The 24493-nt window shown below is 46.9% G+C and overlaps 1 protein-coding gene across 2 annotated transcripts in view; it reads right to left on the bottom strand.

Annotated features, from left to right (window-relative positions):
* Nucleotides 1-24493, bottom strand: part of LOC123994917 (kin of IRRE-like protein 3) — a 292125-nt gene that overhangs the window by 67261 nt on the left and 200371 nt on the right. For both annotated transcript variants that reach the window (XM_046298029.1, XM_046298038.1), the window contains exons 4-5: nt 20482-20639; nt 15600-15750 (exon numbers count right to left, since the gene is read on the bottom strand). In XM_046298029.1, the coding sequence (XP_046153985.1) occupies nt 15600-15750; nt 20482-20639 (309 nt within the window). The remainder of the gene's footprint in view (nt 1-15599; nt 15751-20481; nt 20640-24493) is intronic.

Raw genomic sequence — 24493 nt, 5'->3', positions numbered from 1 at the left:
TTTCGCTAATTTCTATCGGCGTTTCATTCGTAATTTCGGTCAAGTTGCTGCCCCTCTCACAGCTCTTACTTCTGTCAAGACGTGTTTTAAGTGGTCCGGTTCCGCCCAGGGAGCTTTTGATCTTCTAAAGGAACGTTTTACGTCCGCTCCTATCCTCGTTACTCCTGACGTCACTAGACAATTCATTGTCGAGGTTGACGCTTCAGAGGTAGGCGTGGGAGCCATTCTATCCCAGCGCTTCCAGTCTGACGATAAGGTTCATCCTTGCGCTTATTTTTCTCATCGCCTGTCGCCATCTGAGCGCAACTATGATGTGGGTAACCGTGAACTGCTCGCCATCCGCTTAGCCCTAGGCGAATGGCGACAGTGGTTGGAGGGGGCGACCGTTCCTTTTGTCGTTTGGACAGACCATAAGAACCTTGAGTACATCCGTTCTGCCAAACGACTTAATGCCCGTCAAGCTCGTTGGGCGTTGTTTTTCGCTCGTTTCGAGTTTGTGATTTCTTACCGTCCGGGTAGCAAGAACACCAAGCCTGATGCCTTATCCCGTCTGTTTAGTTCTTCTGTGGCTTCTACTGATCCCGAGGGATTCTTCCTTATGGGCGTGTTGTCGGGTTAACAGTCTGGGGAATTGAAAGACAGGTTAAGCAAGCACTCACGCACACTGCGTCGCCGCGCGCTTGTCCTAGTAACCTCCTTTTCGTTCCTGTTTCCACTCGTCTGGCTGTTCTTCAGTGGGCTCACTCTGCCAAGTTAGCTGGTCATCCCGGTGTTCGAGGCACTCTTGCGTCTATTCGCCAGCGCTTTTGGTGGCCGACTCAGGAGCGTGACACGCGCCGTTTCGTGGCTGCTTGTTCGGACTGCGCGCAGACTAAGTCGGGTAACTCTCCTCCTGCCGGTCGTCTCAGACCGCTCCCCATTCCTTCTCGACCATGGTCTCACATCGCCCTAGACTTCATTACCGGTCTGCCTTTGTCTGCGGGGAAGACTGTGATTCTTACGGTTGTCGATAGGTTCTCTAAGGCGGCACATTTCATTCCCCTCGCTAAACTTCCTTCCGCTAAGGAGACGGCACAAATCATTATCGAGAATGTATTCAGAATTCATGGCCTCCCGTTAGACGCCGTTTCAGACAGAGGCCCGCAATTCACGTCACAGTTTTGGAGGGAGTTCTGTCGTTTGATTGGTGCGTCCGTCAGTCTCTCTTCCGGGTTTCATCCCCAGTCTAACGGTCAAGCAGAGAGGGCCAATCAGACGATTGGTCGCATACTACGCAGCCTTTCTTTCAGAAACCCTGCGTCTTGGGCAGAACAGCTCCCCTGGGCAGAATACGCTCACAATTCGCTTCCTTCGTCTGCTACCGGGTTATCTCCGTTTCAGAGTAGTCTGGGTTACCAGCCTCCTCTGTTCTCATCCCAGCTTGCCGAGTCCAGCGTTCCCTCCGCTCAAGCGTTTGTCCAACGTTGTGAGCGCACCTGGAGGAGGGTGAGGTCTGCACTTTGCCGTTACAGGGCACAGACTGTGAGAGCCGCCAATAAACGCAGGATTAAGAGTCCAAGGTATTGTTGCGGCCAGAGAGTGTGGCTTTCCACTCGCAACCTTCCTCTTACGACAGCTTCTCGTAAGTTGACTCCGCGGTTCATTGGTCCGTTCCGTGTCTCCCAGGTCGTCAATCCTGTCGCTGTGCGACTGCTTCTTCCGCGACATCTTCGTCGCGTCCATCCTGTCTTCCATGTCTCCTGTGTTAAGCCCTTTCTTCGCACCCCCGTTCGTCTTCCCTCCCCCTCCCGTCCTTGTCGAGAGCGCACCTATTTACAAGGTACATAAGATCATGGACATGCGTTCTCGGGGACGGGGTCACCAATACTTAGTGGATTGGGAGGGTTACGGTCCTGAGGAGAGGAGTTGGGTTCCGTCTCGGGACGTGCTGGACCGTTCACTCATTGATGATTTCCTCCGTTGCCGCCAGGATTCCTCCTCGAGTGCGCCAGGAGGCGCTCGGTGAGTGGGGGGGTACTGTCATGTTTTGTCATTTATTATCTTGTCTTGTCCCTGTGCTTCCTTCTATTCGTTTCCCTCTGCTGGTCTTATTAGGTTCTTTCCCTCTTTCTATCCCTCTCTCTCCCCCTCCCTCTCTCACTCTCCCGCTCTCTCTTCTCTCTATCGTTCCGTTCCTGCCCCCAGCTGTTCCTATTCCCCTAATCAATCATTTAGTCTTCCCACACCTGTTCCCGATCCTTTTCCCTGATTAGAGTCCCTATTTCTCTCCTTGTTATTCGTTTCTGCCCTGTCGGTTCCTTGTCTAGAATTCACCGTGCTGTGTTTGTGTATCGCCCTGTCGTGTCGTGTTTTCCTCAGATGCTGCGTGGTGAGCAGGTGTCTGAGTCTGTTTGGTTCAAGTGCCTTCCCGAGGCAACCTGCTGTTCACCTGCTGTTCAAGATCGAGTCTCCAGTTTGTCCTCGTCATTTCGAGTGAAAGTTGTGTTTTTTGATTGTATTTACTTTACTGGATTAAAGACTCTGTTTTCGCCAAGTCGCTTTTGGGTCCTCTTTCACCTGCATGACAAGACTACTGTTTGCAACTGCACATGGGCACAAAGATCGTACTTTTTGTAGAAATGTCCTCTGGTCTGATGAAGCAAAAATAGAACTGTTTGGCCATAATGACCATCGTTATGTTTGGAGGAAAAAGGGGGAGGCTTTTAAGCCGAAGAACACCATCCCAACCGTGAAGCACGGGGGTGGCAGCATCATGTTGTGGGGGTGCTGATTGGTGCACTTCACAAAATAGATGGCATCACGAGGAGAGAAAATTATGTGGATATATTGAAGCAACATATCAAGACATCAGTCAGAAAGTTGAAGAATGGTCGCAAGTGGGTCTTCCAAATGGACAATGATGCCAAACATACTTCCAAAGTTGTGGTAAAATGGCTTAAGAACAACAAAGTCAATGTATTGGAGTGGCCATCACAAAGCCCTGACCTCAATGCTATTGACAATTTGTGGGCAGAACTGAAAAAGCGTGTGAGAGCAAGGAGGCCTTGTTGACTCAACTTATTGTGGGAAGCTTGTGGAAGGCTACGTGAAACGTTTGAACCAAGTTCAACAATTTAAAGGCAATGCCACCAAATACTAATCGAGTGTATGTAAACTTCTGACCCACTGGGAATGTGATGAAATAAATAAAAGCTAATTTAAATTCTTCTATCTCCTATTATTCTGACATTTCACATTCTTAAAATAAAGTGGTGATCCTAACTGACCTAAGACAGGGAATTTTTACGAGAATAAAATGTCAGGAATTGTGAAAAACTGAGTTGAAATGTATTTGGCTAAGATGTATGTAAACTTCCGACTTCAACTGCTGGTAGCCTACACGCACTGTATCTGCAAGCTGTTGGCTAGAGTGCATGTGCCAAGCCCAGAGTAGGGACATTTACAGTGGGGAGAACAAGTATTTGATACACTGCCGATTTTGTAGGTTTTCCTACTTACAAAGCATGTAGAGGTCTGTAATTTTTATCATAGGTACACTTCAACTGCGAGAGACGGAATCTATGTACCTTTTATCTGCAAAACACCGGAGAGTCTACACCAGAGAGTCTACACCAGAGAGTCTACATCAGAGAGTCTACACCAGAGAGTCTACACCAGAGAGTCTACATAAGAGAGTCTACACCAGAGAGTCTACATCAGAGAGTCTACACCAGAGAGTCTACACCAGAGAGTCTACACCAGAGAGGGGTCTAGACCAGAGAGTCTACACCAGAGAGTCTACATCAGAGAGTCTACACCAGAGAGTCTACACCAGAGAGTCTACACCAGAGAGGGATCTAGACCAGAGAGTCTACACCAGAGAGTCTACATCAGAGAGTCTACACCACAGAGTGGTCTACACCAGAGAGTCTACACCAGAGAGTCTACACCAGAGAGGGGTCTAGACCAGAGAGTCTACACCAGAGAGTCTACACCAGAGAGTCTACATCAGAGAGTCTACACCAGAGAGTCTACATCAGAGAATCTACACCAGAGAGTCTACACCAGAGAGTCTACACCAGAGAGCGGTCTAGACCAGAGAGTCTACACCAGAGAGTCTACACCAGAGAGTCTACATCAGAGAGTCTACACCAGAGAGGGGTCTACACCAGAGAGTCTACATCAGAGAGTCTACACCAGAGAGGGGTCTACACCAGAGAGGGGTCTACACCAGAGAGGGGTCTACACCAGAGAGTCTACATCAGATAGTCTACACCAGAGAGGGGTCTACACCAGAGAGGGGTCTACACCAGAGAGGGGTCTACACCTGAGAGTCTACATCAGAGAGTCTACACCAGAGAGGGGTCTACACCAGAGAGTCTACATCAGAGAGTCTACACCAGAGAGTCTACACCAGAGAGTCTACACCAGAGAGGGGTCTACACCAGAGAGTCTACATCAGAGAGTCTACACCAGAGAGGGGTCTACACCAGAGAGGGGTCTACACCAGAGAGGGGTCTACACCAGAGAGTCTACATCAGAGAGTCTACACCAGAGAGGGGTCTACACCAGAGAGTCTACATCAGAGAGTCTACACCAGAGAGTCTACACCAGAGAGTCTACACCAGAGAGGGGTCTACACCAGAGAGTCTACATCAGAGAGTCTACACCAGAGAGAGGTCTACACCAGAGAGGGGTCTACACCAGAGAGGGGTCTACACCAGAGAGTCTACATCAGAGAGTCTACACCAGAGAGGGGTCTACACCAGAGAGGGGTCTACACCAGAGAGGGGTCTACACCAGAGAGTCTACATCAGAGTGTCTACACCAGAGAGGGATCTACACCAGCTTTTATCTGCAAAAAATGATGTTTCATGTAAACACATGCATATTGTTTACGGATATTTTAGAATACTCACGTGAAAATCTGTCTCAAATTGGATGGAAACATAGCTATTGACAATGAAGTGATGAATGTAATGCCTAAAATGGGCTCACAGTCACAGTCACACAACTTATCCCCATTTAGCTCACCTATATCATGTTCTCTTCCAGTGGAGCCTTCAGTCAAAACAACCTATGAAGTTGCTAATGGGGACATTGTAATAAAGAGATAGATACCTATGGTGAATATAAATGTATGGGGCTTTTTTAGTGAAGGCTAGCAGACTCCTTGGGGAGACCGAGCTGCTTCTTTCAGCTTGATGAAGCACTCTTCTTACTTTAGATGGCAGAGTGAGTGTGTCTTTGCTGTGACGACAGAGAGCGCGCGCGCGCATGTGTGTGTGTGTGTGTGTGTGTGTGTGTGTGTGTGTGTGTGTGTGTGTGTGTGTGTGTGTGTGTGTGTGTGTGTGTGTGTGTGTGTGTGTGTGTGTGTGTGTGTGTGTGTGTGTGTGTGTGTGTGCGTGTGCATGTGTGTGTGCCTGTGTGAGAGATCGAGAGTGTGTGTGTGTTCGCCCCTGTGTGTGTGTGACCCTCTATGTCTGTGTGTGTTTGGGTGTGATCCTAGTTATGTGTGTGTGTGTGTGTGTGTGTGTGTGTGTGTCTGTGTGTGTCTGTGTGTGTCTTTGTGTGCCTGTGTGTGTGTCTTTGTGAGGTGCCCAGGGGCCTGGTGGACATAGCCAATCTGCATCTGGCTATTATTTCCCACTCCCCCATTATTCCTGCACTGCTCGTATCCACTATATGCAATCACTCCTGGAGGCCTGTGGCCTCGCGCCCCTCTTGTGCATTGATCCTTCCAGCTCGTTGTGTTTCCACTGAGAAGGAAGCAGAGCCATGAAAATAATTAAAGACTTCTCAAAAATAACAAGCAATTTTTTAAAAAGTAACCTTTTTTTAAATGCACAGTATCACCCTTGGGTACAGAGCGCTTACTGCACTATAGAAATTTACATCAAAGTACTTACATACATACTGTTAGGTGTGTATATGGGAGGCGGAGTCAAGTGCAGGAGAGCGGAGTATATTAAACAGGCGCACTTTAATACCGGTCAACAACGACAGCACATAAAACATACTAGTGCCACAAACACGGTCTATAACAAAAGTGCAGTGCCTGACAAAAATAATCACACACAAAGACATGATGGGTAACAGAGCACTAAATACATGTAGATTGATTGGGGAATGAAAACCAGGTGTGTATGGAACAAGACAAAACAAATTGACATATGAGAAATGGAGCGGAGATGGCTAGAAAGCCGGTAATGTCGATCGCCGAACACTGCCCAAACAAGGAGAGGAGCCGACCCCCCCCCCCCCCTTGACGCGTGGCTCCAGCGACGCGACGACACCGGCCTCGGGGACCACCCGGAGGGCGAGGCGCAGGGCGATCCGGCCAGCGACGGTGAAACTCCCGCAGCAGTTCGGGGTCCAAAACATCTACAACCGTACCCCAGCACATCTCCTCCGGGCCGTACCCCTCCCACTCCACGAGGTACTGAAGGGACCCTGCCTGTTGCTTACCTCTGGGCAGGGGGAAACATAGATCCTCACGTCCTTAGGCAAGGTGGGCCACCAGTACTTCCCAGTCAGACCGTCCGACCGATCCCCGGATGACTAGATCAACTAGTCAAAAGCAGATGGAATGTACATACGCCCGACCGGACACTGGAGGGGAGCGGGCTCTGTACACAGCACCTGCTCAATGTTCGTGTCCAGCTCCCACATGACCGGCGCTACCAGGCAAGAGGCCGGGAGTATGGGAGTCTTATCCATGAGCCGCTCCTCTGTGTCATACAGTCGGGACAGGGCATCTGCCTTCGTATTCTGGGAACCTGGTCTGTGGGACAGGGTAAACACAAAACGGGTAGAGAACATGGCCAACCTTGCTTGGCGAGGAGTCTCCTCACTGCCTGGATGTACTCCAGGTTATGGTGGTCAGTCCAGACGAGGAAAGGGTGTTTAGCCCCCTCAAGCCAATGTCTCCACGCCTTCAACACTTTAACCACAGACAACAGCTCCCGGTCCCCCACATCATAGTTAGCTTCTTCGAGAAGAAAGCACAGGGGCAGAGTTTTGGTGGCGTACCCGAGCGCTGTGAGAACACGGCTCCTATCCCAGCCTCGGACGCGTCCACCTCCACTATGAATGCCAAAGAGGGATCCGGATGGGCCAGCACGGCAGCCGAAGTAAACAGAGCTCTTATCTGCCCAAAAGCCCTGTCCGCCTCAGCCGACAACTGCAACCATATGGGACCCCCCTTCAGCAGTGAGGTAATGGGAGCAGACACCTGGCCAAAACCCCGGATAGATCTCCGGTAGTAATTAGCAAACCCTAAATCGCTGCACCTCCTTTACCGTGGTTGGAGTCAGCTAATCTCGCATGGCTGCAATGCTGTCACTCTCCATCTCCACCCCTGATGTGGAAATGCGATACCCTAGGACGGGGATGGCCTGCTGAAAGAACAGGCATTTCTCAGCCTTGACGTACAGGTCATGCTCCAACAGTCGTCCAAGTACCCTGCGTACCAAGGACACATGTTCGACGCGTGTAGCGGAGTATATCAGAATGTCATTGATATACACCACTACACCCTGCCCGTGCAGGTCCCTGAAAATCTCCTCTGCAAAGGATTGGGAAACTGATGGAGCATTCATTAACCCGTACGGCATGACTAAGTACTCATAATGCCCTGAGGTGGTACTAAATGCTGTCTTCCACTCGTCTCCCTCCTAGATACACACCAGGTTATACGCACTCCGGAGATCCATTTTCTTGAAGAAGCGTGCCCCATGCATTGACTCAATCGCCGTGGCGATAAGAGGTAACGGGTAACTGTACCTCACCGTGATTTGATTGAGACCTCTATAGTCAATGCACGGGTGTAGACCTCCATTCTTCTACTTCATAAAAAAGAAACTCAAGGAGTCGGGTGAAGTTGAGGACCGAATGTACCCCTGACGCAGGGATTCAGAGACATATATCTCCATAGCCACCGTCTCCACTTGAGACAGGGGATACACGTGACTCCTGGGAAGGGCAGCGTCTGCCAGGAGATTTATCGCACAATCCCCCCCATCAATGAGGTGGTAATTGAGTTGCCTTCGTTTTACAGAAGTCGAGAACCAAATCAGCATATTCTGGGGGAATGTGCACTGTAGAGACCTGGTCTGGACTTTCCACCATGGTAGCACCAACGGAAACCCCTACACACCTCCCAGAGCACTCTTGCAACCACCCCGTGAGAGCCCTCTGTTGCCAGCAAATAGTGGATGAGCTAACCAGGGAAGGCCTAGTACCATAGGAAACGCAGGACAGTCAACGAGGAAGAGACAGATTTTCTCCTCATGACCCCCCTGCATCTCCATGGCGAGGGAGATGGTGGCTTCCCTGATTAGCCCAAACCCTAATGGTCGACTATCCAGAGCGTGAACCAGGAAATGTATAACTACAGGAATAATGGGGATCCCTAAACTAAGGGCTAACGCTCTGTCAATAAAATTCCCAGCTGCCTGAATAGACGAGCGCCTTACGCTGGGAATGCGGGGGGAAATCAGGGAAACAAACAGGTATCAACAGAGGACTCTGGATGAGTGTGGTGCAGACTATCCTGAGGTGACGCCAGAGTGCCCTGCCTGTTACCTCGACTCCCAGAGGAACCGACACGGCACCGACTGACAGTGTGCCCTCGGTGGCCACAGATGGTGCACAATGGCTCCTCCTCCAGTCTCCCTACGTGCAGCCCCTCCCAGCTCCATGGGAACCGGAGGGGGGCGCTGGAAGATGGCACCGACAGAGCCCACTCTGAACGTCCGCAGGTGACCGGCAGGTTATCAACCGGATGGACAAATCCACCAGTTGGTTGAAGAAGATGGTGGCATCCCTGCAGGCCAGCTCACTTCGGACGTCCTCATGCAGGCTGCACCGATATTGGTCGACGAGGGCCCTGTCGCTCCAGCCTGCTCCGGCGGCCAAGGTCCGGAATTCTAGGGTGAATTCCTGGGCACTCCTCGTGCCCCTGCCTCAAATGGAAGAGCCGTTCTCCTGCCGCTCTCCCGCCGCTCTCCCTTCGGGCGGAAAGTCGAAGACGGCCCGGAAGAGTCGGGTGAACTCCTCGAAGTGGTCCAATGCCGCGTCATCTTCTCCTCAGACAGCGTTTGCCCACTCCAGAGCTCTCCCTGAGAGGTATGAGACAAGGGCAGACACTCTCTCCCTTCCCGAGGGAGCTGGGTGCACATTGGCCAGGAAAAGTTCCAGTTGTAATAGGAATCCCTGGCACTGTGTGGCCGTCCCATCATACTCCCTGGGAAGGGAGAGACGTATCCCACTGGGACTGGCTCCGGATGGAATGGGTGGAGGCAACCCCGGTTGCGCCAGCCGTAATTTATGTCTGAGATTATATGAACATGACTGGGCATTCAAACATATATGTATCCATTCATCATTATCAATATTGTGTTTTGTACTGACTACACCAAGCCAGTGTAGTCTGTAGAGCTGTTAATGCCGTATCAGTGTGAAAAGTAGGGAATTAGCTAGGGAAACAGACAGATCAATAACATTACATTGCTATACTGACTCTAATAAAAGCTCAGATTGCGGTGTCAAAAAACATCAGAATATCGCTGGTTTCATCATTTGATTCTGGTCTAGTGTGATGGGGTGTCACGCCCTGACCTGAGTATTCTTTGTTAACTTTATATATTTTGGTTAGGTCAGGGTGTGACGAGGGTGGTATGTGTGTTTTTGTCTCATCTAGGTTTTTTTGTATGTCTAGCTGTGTGTGTGTGTATCTTCACGTGCTTACAGGAGAGAGGGACTGGGCAGGGACCGTGCACCGCACAGTCTCCCCAGTGCGTGTGCATAGCCCAGTGCAGTACATTCCAGCTCCTCCTATCGGCAGGGCTAGAGTGGGCATCGAGCCAGGTGCCATGAAGCCGGCTTTACGCATCTGGTCTCCAGTGCATCTCCTCGGGCCGGCGTACATGGCACCAGTCTTACGCATGGTGTCCCCGGTTCGCCAGCACAGCCCAGTGCCGGCTGTTCCACCTCGCCACACTGGCCTGGCTACCGGGAGCATTCAACCAGGTAAGGTGCGCCTGCACGGTCTGTTCTATTCAGTGCCACCTCCACGCACCAGCCCTCCGGGGCATCCCCCCGCACCAGGCTGTCTCTCCGTCTCATCCCTACAGGTGCTCCCGCCTGTTCAACGCTGCCAGAGCGTTCCTCCTGCCCAGCGCTGCTAGAGTCTCCCGTCTGTCCTGAGCTGCTAGAGTCTCCCGTCTGTCCTGAGCTGCTAGAGTCTCCCGTCTGTCCTGAGCCATCAGAGCTGCCAGTCTGTCCTGAGCTGTCAGAGCCGCTAGTCTGTCCTGAGCCGTCAGAGACCCCAGTCTGTCCTGCGCCATCAGAGCCGCCAGGACCTGCTAGAGCCGTCAGTCAGCCAGGACCTGCCAGAGCCGCCAGTCAGCCAGGAGCTGCCAAAGCCGCCAGTCATCCAGGAGCCGCCAGAGCCGTCAGCCAGCCAGGAGCCGCCAGAGCCATCAGCCAGCCAGGAGCCACCAGAGCCGTCAGCCAGCCAGGAGCCGCCAGGGCCGTCAGCCAGCCAGGAGCCACCAGAGCCGTCAGCCAGCCAGGAGCCTCCAGAGCCTTCAGCCAGCCAGGAGCCGCCAGAGCCATCAGCCAGCCATAACCTGCCAGAGCCGTCAGTCAGCCAGGAGCCGCCAGTACCACCTGTCACGCCGGCGATGCCGGAGTCGCCCTCCTGTCCGGAGCTGCCAGAGGTGCCTTTCTGTCCAGTGGCGCTCTCTACGATGATCTTCAGTCCGGGGCCTGCTGCGAGGGTCCCCGCTCCTGAGAAGCCACCTAAGTGGGCCAAGACTGAGGTAGAGCGGGGTCCACGTCCCCGGACTGACGTCCCACGTCCCCCACGGCATTCACAACACGCTGCGCTTTGGTCCGCTTCTTACGACGATCATGACATGGAGAAAAAACTAATACCTGAAGTTAGTGAGTTAGCTAGCCAACTTTTGGCTTGCGCTAACTGGCGAAAACTAGCCAATTTAATTTACTTCTGTTGAAATGGGACAAAAAGGCTACAAAACATTTCCGTACACACAACAGCTGTTAGAAACTACTATCTGACAGATAGCTTGAGGCTAGCTGAACTGGCTGTGGTAAGTACTAGCTAGCTAACTAGTTAATTCTCTTCAGACAGAACTTCATTCGAGAGCGGATGAAACATTAGCTAACATTACATGTCAGTTACTCAGCACTGGGAATACAAGTCAAACAGCAGATACCTTGCCAGCTACATGAGTCAAATAAAGAGCAGCCAGTTTCTGCTCTGCTTGCTTTACAACTCTGAGAACAAGCACAACACACAGACAGCAGCGCTGTGCTGGTCAGGAGCTTTGTCTTCACACAGCCTAAATACAGCCGGCTGAAATCGCCAAACAGCCTACCCGACAGCTCGGAGGCATTCGCGTGGTCCTAAAGCACAGCGATGCCGCTTTTTTTGTATCACAGTGCAATGATACAACTGGGGGGACAACATGTTTATTTTAGAATATGGGGGGTTCATGTCCCCCTCATCCCCAAGTGAAAGTTGCGCACACATTGGATTTATGCATCAAATTGTAAACGGCTTGACAGAAATGGTAACAGAAGATGAATGTTGAATTTTTGTTGCACACATATCCAGATTATGATTCATACCATTTTGGGCAATGACACTGTAGGTGTGTTTGAGTCGTTAGCTGCTTAAACTATGTGGTAACAATGGATACCTTTTGGTGCATAACTCAAATATTTCAACACAATTGGTAACTTATTGGGAGCCAAATTGTACATAGTGATGATTGTGTCAATAATTCTCAAAGAAGCAGAAGTGTAATTACAAATCAATTAGAATAGCTAACTAACTACCTGCTTATAAAATAACCCTGTATGCTCATTTCTACTGCATAGATCATCATCACAGATATCTAGGTGGTCAAGAAAACATTCAAATGGACAGAGCTAAGAGAAATATGATAATGCTCCATTAGAACACCCCTGTGAGCAGTGAGAGATTGCCTGACATGATTGGTTTCGCCAACTTGATGGACCCCGTGCTAACCCACCTCCCCAATGTTTGTCTGCCTTCTGCCCAATGCATTCTGGGGCATGTGTCTGTGTGTGTGCGTCTCACACCACCTGCCATCACCACCCAAACCGACAGCTGCCTCTCATCAATATTAACTCGCTACTGTGACAGTATGGCGCCCCTGGTGGCAGTCTGTGGTTCCCTGAGGACCTCCAGGAGCATCATGGCCTATCCACCTCACCGTGCTCTGTTATCACTTATTCATCCAACACCTGTTCCCACCCCCTCACTCTGACCTGCTGAGGTGGGGTGCCTGTGGCTTGTGGCTTATTGCTGGCTTTCCACTCCCCCCTTCAACAATCCACCCCTCCCTTTGCTACTGTATGTGATGCAAAGTGGAACGAGAGACGCATATAGGAGGGAAATCAGTCGGGCTAATGCTAAGCGCTAAAGGCAGACCCATCGCTCAAGCTCTTCTCGATCTGTTATGGCGGGGGGATCGGCTCTCACTTTTGCATCCTGAGGATAATTATTTCCAACAGCTTTGGCATTCCAATAGAGAGTGTATTGTTCAACCACTGTTGGTGTATTTGGGGGGGAGTCCTCAAATCTGCGCTGGTGCAGTTCATTCCCATCAAACGTGCTCCACTTACGATCGGTATCAGATTCACCTTATTACCCAAATTGATTCAAGGACATAGAGCAACTATAGCTCCAGTGTTGCTGCATCTGCCCTCTACTCTATATATTTATTTGATTTCAGGCTACTCAAGGCTACCCAGATAGAAAGAGCTAGGGCAGAATCAAACATTTGTTTTCATACAGCAGTTGACTTGCGTAAGGAGAGGAAAAAACGGCGCCATTGTTTTGCTTGACAAAACGATTAGCCCCTCTCTGACAGTGCACACAGCAACGGCTAATCGGTTAGCGCTTTCGTTTCTGTCTCTCCCCGTGCCCAGGCTTGGGGAAAGGATTCCTTTTGGATGACACACAAAAAATATAAAGAATGCACTAGGAAGAATGGAGCTGTCAAGAGTAATGGATCCTTGAATAGTATTTTCTGCTTTATTAGTCATACTTAATAGCTTTGAAGGAGCTATGAGACATGTGAAAGGCCTTTGTTTGAAATCTATAGCTTATGGCAAATGATTTTTGTGATCAAATAATATCATCTGACAATTGAATTTTGTACAGAGGGGGCCCATTTTTCACTATTCGGAAGGAATCTCTTATGATGGTATTTTGATTAGTGGCAGGGTGAGCTCCAGAAAAAAAAAAAGAGAAGCACACACAGTGGCAACACACACAGCAAGAATAAAATGGCAAACACTAGCATTGACTTTCATTGGCTAAGACTGTGACATTGTTAATCTTCATCAAATGCATTATCTCTTTCATTGTGCTTCCAGACCAATTGTCCTTTGAATGGGAAGTGCTACATTTCATAGAATTCACATTTCAACAATGTTTGTGAAAACCCAGCCATGGACAACGGACTTAATATGGATCAATCTGGCATACTCCAATAAGTATTGTTGAGAAATATTGGAAATATTGGGTTAGCATGTGCAATGTTAGGGGTAGAATTCTGCAGTAGAAATAGGATGAGAAATGAATGAGTTTTGGAACAAGAGCTTCTTCTCTCACAGATCAATATAACATTATAGCCAGATATCAACTGTTTGTTGTGAATGAATAGTATGTACACCATATATGCAAAAGTATGGACACCCCTTCAAATAAGCGGATTTGGCTATTTCAGCCACACCCGTTGCTGACAGATGTGCACAATTGAGTACACAGCCAGGCAATCTCCATAGAAAACATTGGCAGAATAAGTGCCTTAATGAAGAGCTCAGTGACTTTCAGAGTGGCACCGTCATAGAATGCCACCTTTCCAACAATTTCTATCCTGCTAGAACTAGAGAAGAACGCTACCTGCCCCAATACCTGCCCCTGACTGCCCTTGACCAGCACAAAAACATCCTGTGGCGTAGTGCATTAGAATCGAATAGCCCCCTCGATATGCAACATTTCAGGGAAGTTAGGAACCAATATACACAGGCAATTAGGAAAGCGAAGGCTAGCTTTTTCAAACAGAAATATTCATCCTGTAGCACAAACTCCCAAAAGTTCTGGGACACTGTAAAGTCCATGGAGAATAAGAGCACCTCCTTCCAGCTGCCCACTCCACTGAGGCTAGGAAACATTGTCACCACCGATAAATCCACGATAATTGACAATTTCAATAAGCAATTTTCTACGGCTGGCCATACTTCCAACCTAGCTACCCCTACCCCGGTCAACAGCACTGCACCCCCCACAACTTGCCCAAGCCTCACCAGCTTCTCCTTCACCCAAATCCAGATACTTGATGTTCTGAAAGAGCTGAAAAATCTGGACCCATACAAATCAGCTGGGCTAGACAATCTCGACCCTGTCTTTCTAAAATGATCGCCGCAATTGTTGCAACCCCTATTATTAGCCTGTTCAACCTCTCTTTCGTATTGTCTGAGATCTCCAAAGATTGGAAAGCTGCCACGGTCATCCCCCTCGTCAATGGGGAAGACACTCTAGACCCAAACTGTTACAGACCTATATCTATCCTACTCTGCCGTTCTAAGGTCTTTGAAAGCCAAGTTAACGAACAGATCACTGACCATTTCGAATCCCACCATACTTCTCCGCTATGCAATCTGGTTTCTGAGCTGGTCATGGGGGCACCTCAGCCACGCTCAAGGTCCTAAACGATACCATAACCGCCATCGATAAAATACAATACTGTGCAGCTGTAATCATCGACCTGGCCAAGGCTTTCGACTGTCAATTTTTTTTTTTTTTTTTTTCACCTTCATTTAACCAGGTAGGCTAGTTGAGAACGAGTTCTCATTTGCAACTGCGACCTGACCAAGATAAAGCAAAGCAGTTTGACACATACAACAACACAGAGTTACACATGGAATAAACAAACATACAATCAATAATACAGTCGAAAAATCTATATACAGCATGTGCAAATGAGGGAGGATAAGTTCAAGTGAAGGGAAATTTTAACGCTACAGAATTAAATTACATTCTAGATGATTCTGTGATTCCAACTTTGTGGCAACAGTTGGGGAAGGCCCTTTCCTGTTCAGCATGACAATGCCCCAGTGCACAACGTGAGGTCCATACAGAAATAATTTGTTGATCGGCGTGGAAGAACTTGACTGGCCTGCACAGAGCCCTGACATCAACTCCATCGAACACCTTTGGGATGAATTGGAACACTGACTGCGAGCCAGGCCTAATCGTCCAACATCAGTGCCCAATCTCAGTAACTCTCTTGTGGCTGAATGGAAGCAAGTCCCTACTGCAATCTTCCAACATCTAGTGGAAAGCCTTCCCAGAAGAGTGGAGGCTGTTATAACAGCAAAGGGGTGCCCATGATTTTGGAATGAGATGCTCAATGAGCAGTCGTCTACACACCTTTGATCGTGTAGTGTAAGTTTTCACACAGTGCACCCCCCCCCCAGATCTGTCTTGACTTTTGCTTCCAATCACCCTAGAATAGATCATTTCCATGGTGTGAGTCATGGGACGCTGTACTCACGTTGGATATCGATGGTGACGACAGCATCTTTACCGTTGGGCACTGCCTTGTTTGAAGCCCGACAGGTGATCCGTTGGCCTGTCTCGATGTTGGAGGCAGAGAGGTAGAGTGTGCTGACTGTGCTCTCCCTTCGCCCATCCCGTAAAAGTGTCTGAGGAATCATTAAAAGACCAAAGATTATCACTAGCTATTACAGTTACAAGATGTCTTACTTTCATTACATTTACCTTGTGTTCATTTAGCATTCTTATCCAGTGTGACGAGAAACTAAGGTAGACAACCACATACCACATATCACAGCCATGCAAGTACAACCTTCTACAGTACAGTATGTATTGTCATGACTGTCCTGATCATGTCAGGTTACAGGAGACAACAACCCTACAGATCATCTCTCAACCCCAACAGAGGAGGAGAGATCTAGGAGTCTGAAGATGTGGGGGTTTTATGACCCCTCATGGCCCTGGTAAATCTCAGGCCACAGACAAATTCCTTTGTCCTGTTACTATGGAGAACCAGCCTCAGAACATTAAACATGAAATAAAGGGACTTTGGAACAATGGTTTCCGTCAGCCACAATGGTGGTCATGACGATGGATGGAATTTGAAAATGTATGTAATTTTTGTTTTGTTATTAAAGGTTAATAGATGACGTTATTACATATTACAAAAACATTTTAACATGAAGAATTTTCCTAGTATATGCTTGATGTTTATACATTGTACGTTGTGTGGAAAATGTTCAAATCAAAGGGATTGTTTTGGGGAAGATGAAATGTTAAGTTAGTTGTCTAAAATTGGATTTGAGTAATATCTGTACCTTGCCTCATTAACTTGGTACGCCCAGAGAATTGCCCTAAAGGCAGCTACGCCCACTTCTGACCCAAGGGTATAAAACCTGTGAGTATAGAATTTACAGCAGGACTACGTGACCCCAGCTGCAGCAAGGTCTAAAAAAGTCAACAAACCCAGAACGCAACGCAAATTTGAGGACAAAGAAATCCTTTTCTACCCAAGCTACGGATGAGTAGCTGTGTCTAAGCGGGTGAATTCAAGTCCAACCACCTAGCCTAAATCTCCCATCGAATTATTATTGTATCTAAAGGGTTTCATTCCTATGCTGCGAGCTCTGAGCTACAGAGCTGTCTGTCCCCAGAAGACCCCTTCCAAAGAAAATGGTGAGGGAACAGACTCCTAAGCCAAAAGGACACTGACATCGGGAGGACGAGCAGGGAGGTGCGCAGGAGAAGTGCGTCATCGAACAGCGGAAAGGTCCATGCAGAGAATCCTCGGAGATCATCCCCACGTAATTACATCATTATATTCTGACCCATAAGAGCGGCAGTTTGGGGCAAGGCTAGGGTTAGAATAGCATAGCTGACAGATTCACCCAAATGTATATTTCTGTTGTGTACTTTCTTTTTTCTCTCTCTTTTGAAATCCTCTTTGTGGCTAACACGCGCCATAGTGTGTTGGCCTGTTATACTAAGCTTTAATCAATAGCCTATAATGTGTTTTGTCTATGTGTATCTTTTATCATCATTTTAGCTTTTTAGTAAATAACTATTAAACTAACATTAGTGTGGTACGAATTCATTAGTGAGACCCAGGTCCGTGCAGATTCACGGGCTATATGACGTTCCGAACGAGATTGGTAGAGGTAACTGGTTAATTAGCGGCTGTTGTAAAATCGATATTCTGATATTCTTTGAGTTAATTTAGGAAATAGAAACTCAATAAAAACTAGTTTTCCCATGGTGCTCCAGGTTAATGAGTTAATAATTGCTTGATTCAGTTAATCACGCAATTAGAAACTTGTAATCATTCGATGAGCAACAGTCGTCACGTGAACTAATACAATGTCACGACAGTATGTAGGGAGCATTAGGTTTACAGTACATCATGCAATGTTTGTACTGTATGACCTATTTTTTATTTATTTATTATTTCACCTTTATTTAACCAGGTAGGCTAGTTGAGAACAAGTTCTCATTTACAACTGCGACCTGGCCAAGATAAAGAATAGCAGTGTGAACAGACAACACAGAGTTACACATGGAGTAAACAATTAACAAGTCAATAACATAGTAGAAAAAGAAAAAAAAGAAAAAGAAGAGTCTATATACATTGTGCAAAAGGCATGAGGAGGTAGGCGAATAATTATAATTTTGCAGATTAACACTGGAGTGATAAATGATCAGATGGTCATGTACAGGTAGAGATACATTTCTGCTCTTTTGCACACCAGTAAATAAATATAAACAGTATGGGGATGAGGTATGTAAATTGGGTGGGCTATTTACCGATGGACTCTGTACAGCTGCAGCGATCGGTTAGCTGCTCAGATAGCAGATGTTTGAAGTTGGTGAGGGAGATAAAAGTCTCCAACTTCAGCGATTTTTGCAATTCGTTCCAGTCAAAGGCAGCAGAAAACTGGAACGAAAGGCGGCCAAATGAGGTGTTGGCTTTAGGGATGATCAGTGAGATACACCTGCTGGAACGCGTGCTAGGGGGTGGGTGTTGCCATCGTGACCAGTGAACTGAGATAAGGCCTCCGCACTTACCTAGCATGAACTTGTAGATGACCTGGAGCCAGTGGGTCTGGCGACGGATATGTAGCGAGGGCCAGCCGACTAGAGCATACAGGTCGCATTGGTGGGTGGTATAAGGTGCTTTAGTAAGAAAACGGATGGCACTGTAATACACTGCATCCAGTTTGCTGAGTAGAGTATTGGAAGGTATTTTGTAGATGACAGCGCCGAAGTCGAGGATCGGTAGGATAGTCAGTTTTACAAGGGTAAGTTTGGCGGTGTGAGTGAAGGAGGCTTTGTTGCGGAATAGAAAGCTGACTCTAGATTTGATTTTAGATTGGAGATGTTTGATATGAGTCTGGAAGGAGATTTTACAGTCTAACCAGACACCTAGGTACTTATAGATGTCCACATATATTAGGTCGGAACCATCCAGGGTGGTGATGCTAGTCGGGCGTGCGGGTGCAGGATTTTGCACATTTTTTCCATAAATCTCATGTATGTCTTGCGCTGACTTACATAGTAATATCATAGTAGTTACATATTTGGAATTACATAGTTATAGAGTTTATTGGATACATCATTAACAAATTTGTGATGTCATACGCAGGTTAGCATTTCTCATTATGAATCTGATTCAGGGGGCAGCTCTTTAGAGTGGTCACGAGCTGGCATTGCCACAGAGTCATATGATCTGATTTGAAACCTAACCCTAAACTTAACCCTAACCTTAACCACAAGGATAACCCTATTATCTAACCCTAACCTTAAATACATTTTTGTTTTCATGAACCTGTACAATATTTAGACTTTGTAGCTGGCCTATTTAGTGGAAATTGCTTAGTTCTGCCTCTAGGACAAGACTCATCCCAATTCACGTCAACCTGCATGTCATACCGGACAGATGGGATCAGTCGTCTTTCTATCGTTTGCCTTCTCAATCTGCATGCCTTGATATGCCACGTCAAGTCATGTTATGACTCAAAGTATGTGAATCCAAAACCCAGACTCATCATTGGATAAAGATTAAACATATTGGTTCTCTGTCTCCAAAATATTTTTTTTAATGAACGCATTTAAATGAAGCTGTTACCAGACTAAGAAGAATCAAAAGGACTTTACATCCTAACAGTGTGACATGTAAATAATATGACATGATGGGTGCCAGGTAGCCTAGCAGTTAAGAGCATTGGGCCCATAACTGAAAGGTTGCTGGTTTGAATCCCGTAACTGACTACATTAAAAATCTGTCGATGTGTCCTTGAGCACTTAACCCTAATTAATCCTGTAAATTGCTCTGGATATGAGCATCTGCTATATGATGTAATCAGTATCAAATGTGATACATATTAAATATGCTATACAGATGTTGATACTAAGTACTTACAAAGTAACTATACACTGCCCCTCCAAATCCTGATACAATAATATACACGTCTAAGTGGCTTGCCTCTGTCTAATTTATGGGTTTATATTGAGTGAAGGGAGCGCTCTCCAATGGGTTTGTTTGGGTTAGACTCACCCTGGAACAAGCAAGACTACACTGCGAGATTGTCATGGGGCTGCCTCTTTAAATGCGCCTCTCACTTTCTCTGTTTCCTACCCAGGGCTGACAAAGTGAACAAATTGCCCAAGAACACATCCATAATGTAGAGTGATGGAATGCTTTCTCTTTTTTCGTCATGTTGAAAGTGCGACGTGAGTGCTCCATCTTGCCCTGTGGATCAAATTAAAAATCTCAGCTGTCATTAAATTGACAGAGCGAGGCCTTTTTTAGGACAGCTGTGTGGAGAAAGAGAAAAGTGAATGCAGCAGCAGAGGAAGATAGGAAGAGGGGGAAGGATTCCTCCAATTGAAGGTGGAGAGAGCACACCTCTTATCAAGGACACATTTGAAGTGCACAATCAATTTATTTATGCAAACTTAATTTGAGTGTGTGCACTTTCTAGAGTTTAAGAGTTTTCATAGTTAAGGTGTTGAGTAGACATTTGCTGCAGTTACGGTCAGAGCAACCCCCTGAATTCTCTACATTGGTGTCAGAAGCGGGGTCATCAAAGGCATGCCTGGGCATGAGGGACTTGAGATAAAGAAGTGTGGGGAACTCTTTTTGTAGGAAGGGGATAGAGTAGCGAACTTAATCCAGCTTGAATTTCTTGGTGTAATGGCTAAACTGTTCAGTTGGCAGTCGTTGGACCCAGGTTTGAGTCCCGGTCAGGGCTACCCATGAATTCTCTCCAATACGTACAAATAGAGCTGTCCTTTTGAAAGAGTCAGGTCAGCACAGTGATCAATCAAAACTAGCCCAAACCACACCTACAGGGAAATGATAAAACTGGGGCGGGGACAAATACCTTAGAGTACATGGCGCCATTCAGGACCTGCCCGTTGCGGATCCAGATGATGGAGGCAGCAGGCTTGGCATTGTCGGCGTGGCATGTCAAGTTGAGGGGGTCACCGGCTCTTAGACTCACCACGGGAGCCCCCATAATCACAGGGTCTTCAGGGGGAACTGTGGAGGATGATAAAGGATTTAGTTCAATTGCATTGTATTCTGTAAAATGTGTACTGTTGTAGAGCAGTTAAAGGCTTAGTAGTTCACCTAATTTACATATTGGTTTTCTTACCCTGTAAGCAGTTTATGGACAAGTTAAACAGCAATCCTTGATTCATTTAGTTGACCTGGCCAATATTTGCCCCTAAACCAACGCAGGTGTACAAGGAAATCAATATGTTGTTTTGCAATTTCAATTAACTATCAATTTAAGAGGCATTGCTATGCCATTTTATGCCAACTCAGGTTAACACCTCTGACGTTTCAGTCTGATACAAAAATCTAGAATAAAATACGCTTACTTTCTGAGCAGCATGGAGGCTGCATTATGTAAATTCACCATAGTGCATATCAAAATATTGTACGCCATATTTGTTTTCAACAAGTAGCCTACATTTCAAATACACATTAATTGGTAAGAATATGTTTACACTTTGTGTTGCATAGAGGTTATACACCATCATCCTCACCCTTGCTGCTGCTTTGTGTGGTCTCTTCCCACTGGGCACACACTGGTTGAATCAAAGTTGTTTCCACGTCATTTCAATGAAATTACGCTGAACCAAAGTGGAATAGACATTGAATTGATGTCTGTGCCCAGTGGGGTTCTGACGCTTCCCACAGGTGAGCGATGACATATTGAGGCAAAAGAGGAAGCAGAAACTGGAGAGTCTGCCTCCGTTCATGCATGAGAAACGTGGGAACAAAAGAAAGAAAGGAAGGCAGAAAGGAAAGAAGGTAGCTGGTTGGGGAGAGCTTGGCCGAATCCAAGCTTGTGAATGGCACTGATTACTTTCTTGTTTGAAACCAGCTCTGATCACCCTCAATTTTATTCAAACTCCAGTGAATTATTGATTGAGCACTCAGCTCATTAGAGAGCAGATCTGGAGCAAGCCTGAATCAAAGGCAACATGCAGCTGGCACATCCTGAGTGCTTGGAAGAAAGAGAGTGAGGGAGAGAGAGAGAAAGCAGCATATGTAGATGCTCTCTCCCTCACTCCTTGACACGCTTTATATGCACTTCCATGCACTTCATATGTAACATATTACCTGAAACAGATACAAAACAAGGCATATCATCATCACCACCACCTCAATTCCATACTTACACATTGTTCACCACTACCGTCGCCTTCCACAACCTCTACTGCCTTCGCTGCATTCACTTCATTAGCGTCATACATTTTCCTTCCCTCCCATGGGTAATTCAGGCGAGAGGTACAGTATAGCTTGCTAGCTCGCCACATGCAGACAAACGGCGGCAGCAGCAAGAGAGTTAAAGTGAAGAGAATTTGATGAAGGTGGAGTTTGAGGGAGCTAGCTGGCTTCATTAGGGCCTGGACTTGGCCCCTTTGCTCATTACTCATCCCTCACAGTTGGGGGAGAACTGATTAGAGCCCTGGCTAGCGTTTTCACCTTTGTCAGCCATATTTGTTCAGAACAGTTACATTGCGACTCGTAGAGCAAGAGAACACTTCTGACTTCTGGGGGGCCAGAGGAGTCAGATAAGGTAGAATGGAATTCTCCAAAGAGGCGTCTAACTGTTGTGAGAGTGACTGTGCTGCAGCCAATACCACTTCCGTTTTTATCGTCCACAATACAGCCATTGAAAGGATGACAGTTCCACAGTGAACAATACCGTTCCACAGTGGCAAAGTGCTTTATGAGCAATGTTGGCATAATATATTTTTTTAGGTCCTCATATCTCCTCGCACATTGTCAACCTTGCTCGGTTCAGATCAGTGTGTGAGGAAGAAGGATATTGTCATTTATCTGATAGTGTTACCTGTCTAGAACTGATCAAGTTTCCCTCCAGTTTGAGGAACCGTGGAGCTATGAGTCTGAATGGTTGTTCGTCTAACCCCCCATAAATATAAGAGGAAATATCAGTGAACTTGTTTTCAGAGAAATTTAAAAAGAAGGGGGGAGAACGGGAGAGGAAAGAATGGAGAACCCAATACGTATTGAAAGGCCACAATGAGATATTATAGGGCGCATCAAAGAGTCATTCAACTTTACAGCTTTGAAGTAGTTCCAATGAAAGCTTAATCATCAAAAGAATACTAAAAGCGACTTTCAAAGGGAAAATAATGAATACTGTTAAGTAACCTTAGGAAGAATTAAAAAAGTGAAAGAGTAAATACTGAAAGGTTTCCACAACCTTCACCTTGACCAAAATCTGCATATTGCATATCATCTTTTACAATCTGAATATGAAGACATTGCATGAATATAGGAAATGTTAAAAGTGAATAATCACTCACAGCTTGAACAGGTACAGTGAGAATAAATGGTCACATTTTGGAATTGTAAGTCACTTGAAGTCATTTCATGTGGGTGATGCAATGGTGGAGTACCAGACAGGAGTTATATATCTTTAAAAAGAAACAGTACTCTAAAATCAAGTCATGATGAGGCAATTCCCTGAGTTTTCCTCCCTGAGTTTCCACGGTAATTATGCCATCTGTATCTTACTGGGGGACTAGATTTGTTATTGTTTGTTATTGACAAGGATCAGATTGTAAAACACTGGTTGCTCTGTGTTGTACTGCGAAGTTGGAAGAACATTTTTCTTCACACATTTTTCTTTCTTCCCTAATGAGAAAAGCGAGAAGGCAATCATGTCAGGTTGGCAAGCTGCATTTGGTTTGCTTTCAATCTCTCTTGGATTATGTCCCAAATTGCACCCTTTTCCCTATTTAGTGCACTACTTTTGATGAGGGCCCAAAAAGCTCTGTTCAAAAGTAGTGCACTATACAGGGAAAAGGGTGCCATTTGAGAAGCAGCCTGGATGCTGTGAATAATTCAAGGAGCTCCTTTCTGTTCTGACTGGTGCAATACAGGAGGACCATTTTCAATATCTCTCGCTCTGTGATGCTAAATCAAGACACACTACAGCTGTCACTGGCACAACATATCACAAACAGGCACATTTACATTATTATCTGAGCACTAAACAAGCCGCTACTGGTAGCCATCTGTCCTTTCCTGCCTGCCTGCCTGCCTCTTTGTGCTGTCGGCTTCCTTTTCTCAGGCTAAGTCCTAAATGGCATCCCATTCCTTGCTAAAGTGCACTACTTTTGGGAATAGGGAATAGGTTTCCATTTGGGACACAACCTCAGACTTGTTATGAGCTGGCACCGGGAGATGCCAACAACACACACTTTGAGTGTGTGAACCAGCTAAGCAACAGGCCTTGGAGGTGTGAACCAGCTAAGCAACAGTCCCTGGAGGTGTGAACCAGCTAAGCAACAGGCCTTGGAGGTGTGAACCAGCTAAGCAACAATCCCTGGAGGTGTGAACCAGCTAAGCAACAGGCCTTGGAGGTGTGAACCAGCTAAGCAACAGGCCTTGGGGCCCATAAAGATCCTACTAAATCCCTAATTCTATGTTGGGTGCTCTACATAAAATCCTGACCAGTGCAGTGAGTTCACCATCCCACCTTCCCAGGTCTTGTGTTGTGTTAGCAAGTCGTTCATCATGTCAGAGCTGAGGGCACAGGCTGGCATTTTTGCATTGGGTCGGCAAAGAAGCTAATACCGTGTGACTCATTACATGGGCCTAATTCACATCAGCAGTGATGTTTGGCCTTCAAAGCCAAGTTAGACATCAGAGAGAAAGACAGAAGTAGAGGGAGAGAAAAGGAGAAGAGGAGGAGAGGGAGAAAATGGGGGGTAGAAAGAGAGAAACACATGAGGGCCTTCTCTCCAGTAACCCCACAGAGGCTCAACCCATCATCATTACCGACATGTTTGTGAATGTGGCATGGTCTAATGGTCCCAAATTGATGATTTAACGTGGCCAGTCAATAG

This window comes from Oncorhynchus gorbuscha, linkage group LG02, assembly GCF_021184085.1.
Source record: "Oncorhynchus gorbuscha isolate QuinsamMale2020 ecotype Even-year linkage group LG02, OgorEven_v1.0, whole genome shotgun sequence".
Taxonomy (NCBI): Eukaryota; Metazoa; Chordata; class Actinopteri; order Salmoniformes; family Salmonidae; genus Oncorhynchus; species Oncorhynchus gorbuscha.
The sequence above is the reverse complement of the archived record's forward strand: the minus strand, read 5'-3'. Positions and strand labels throughout refer to the sequence as shown.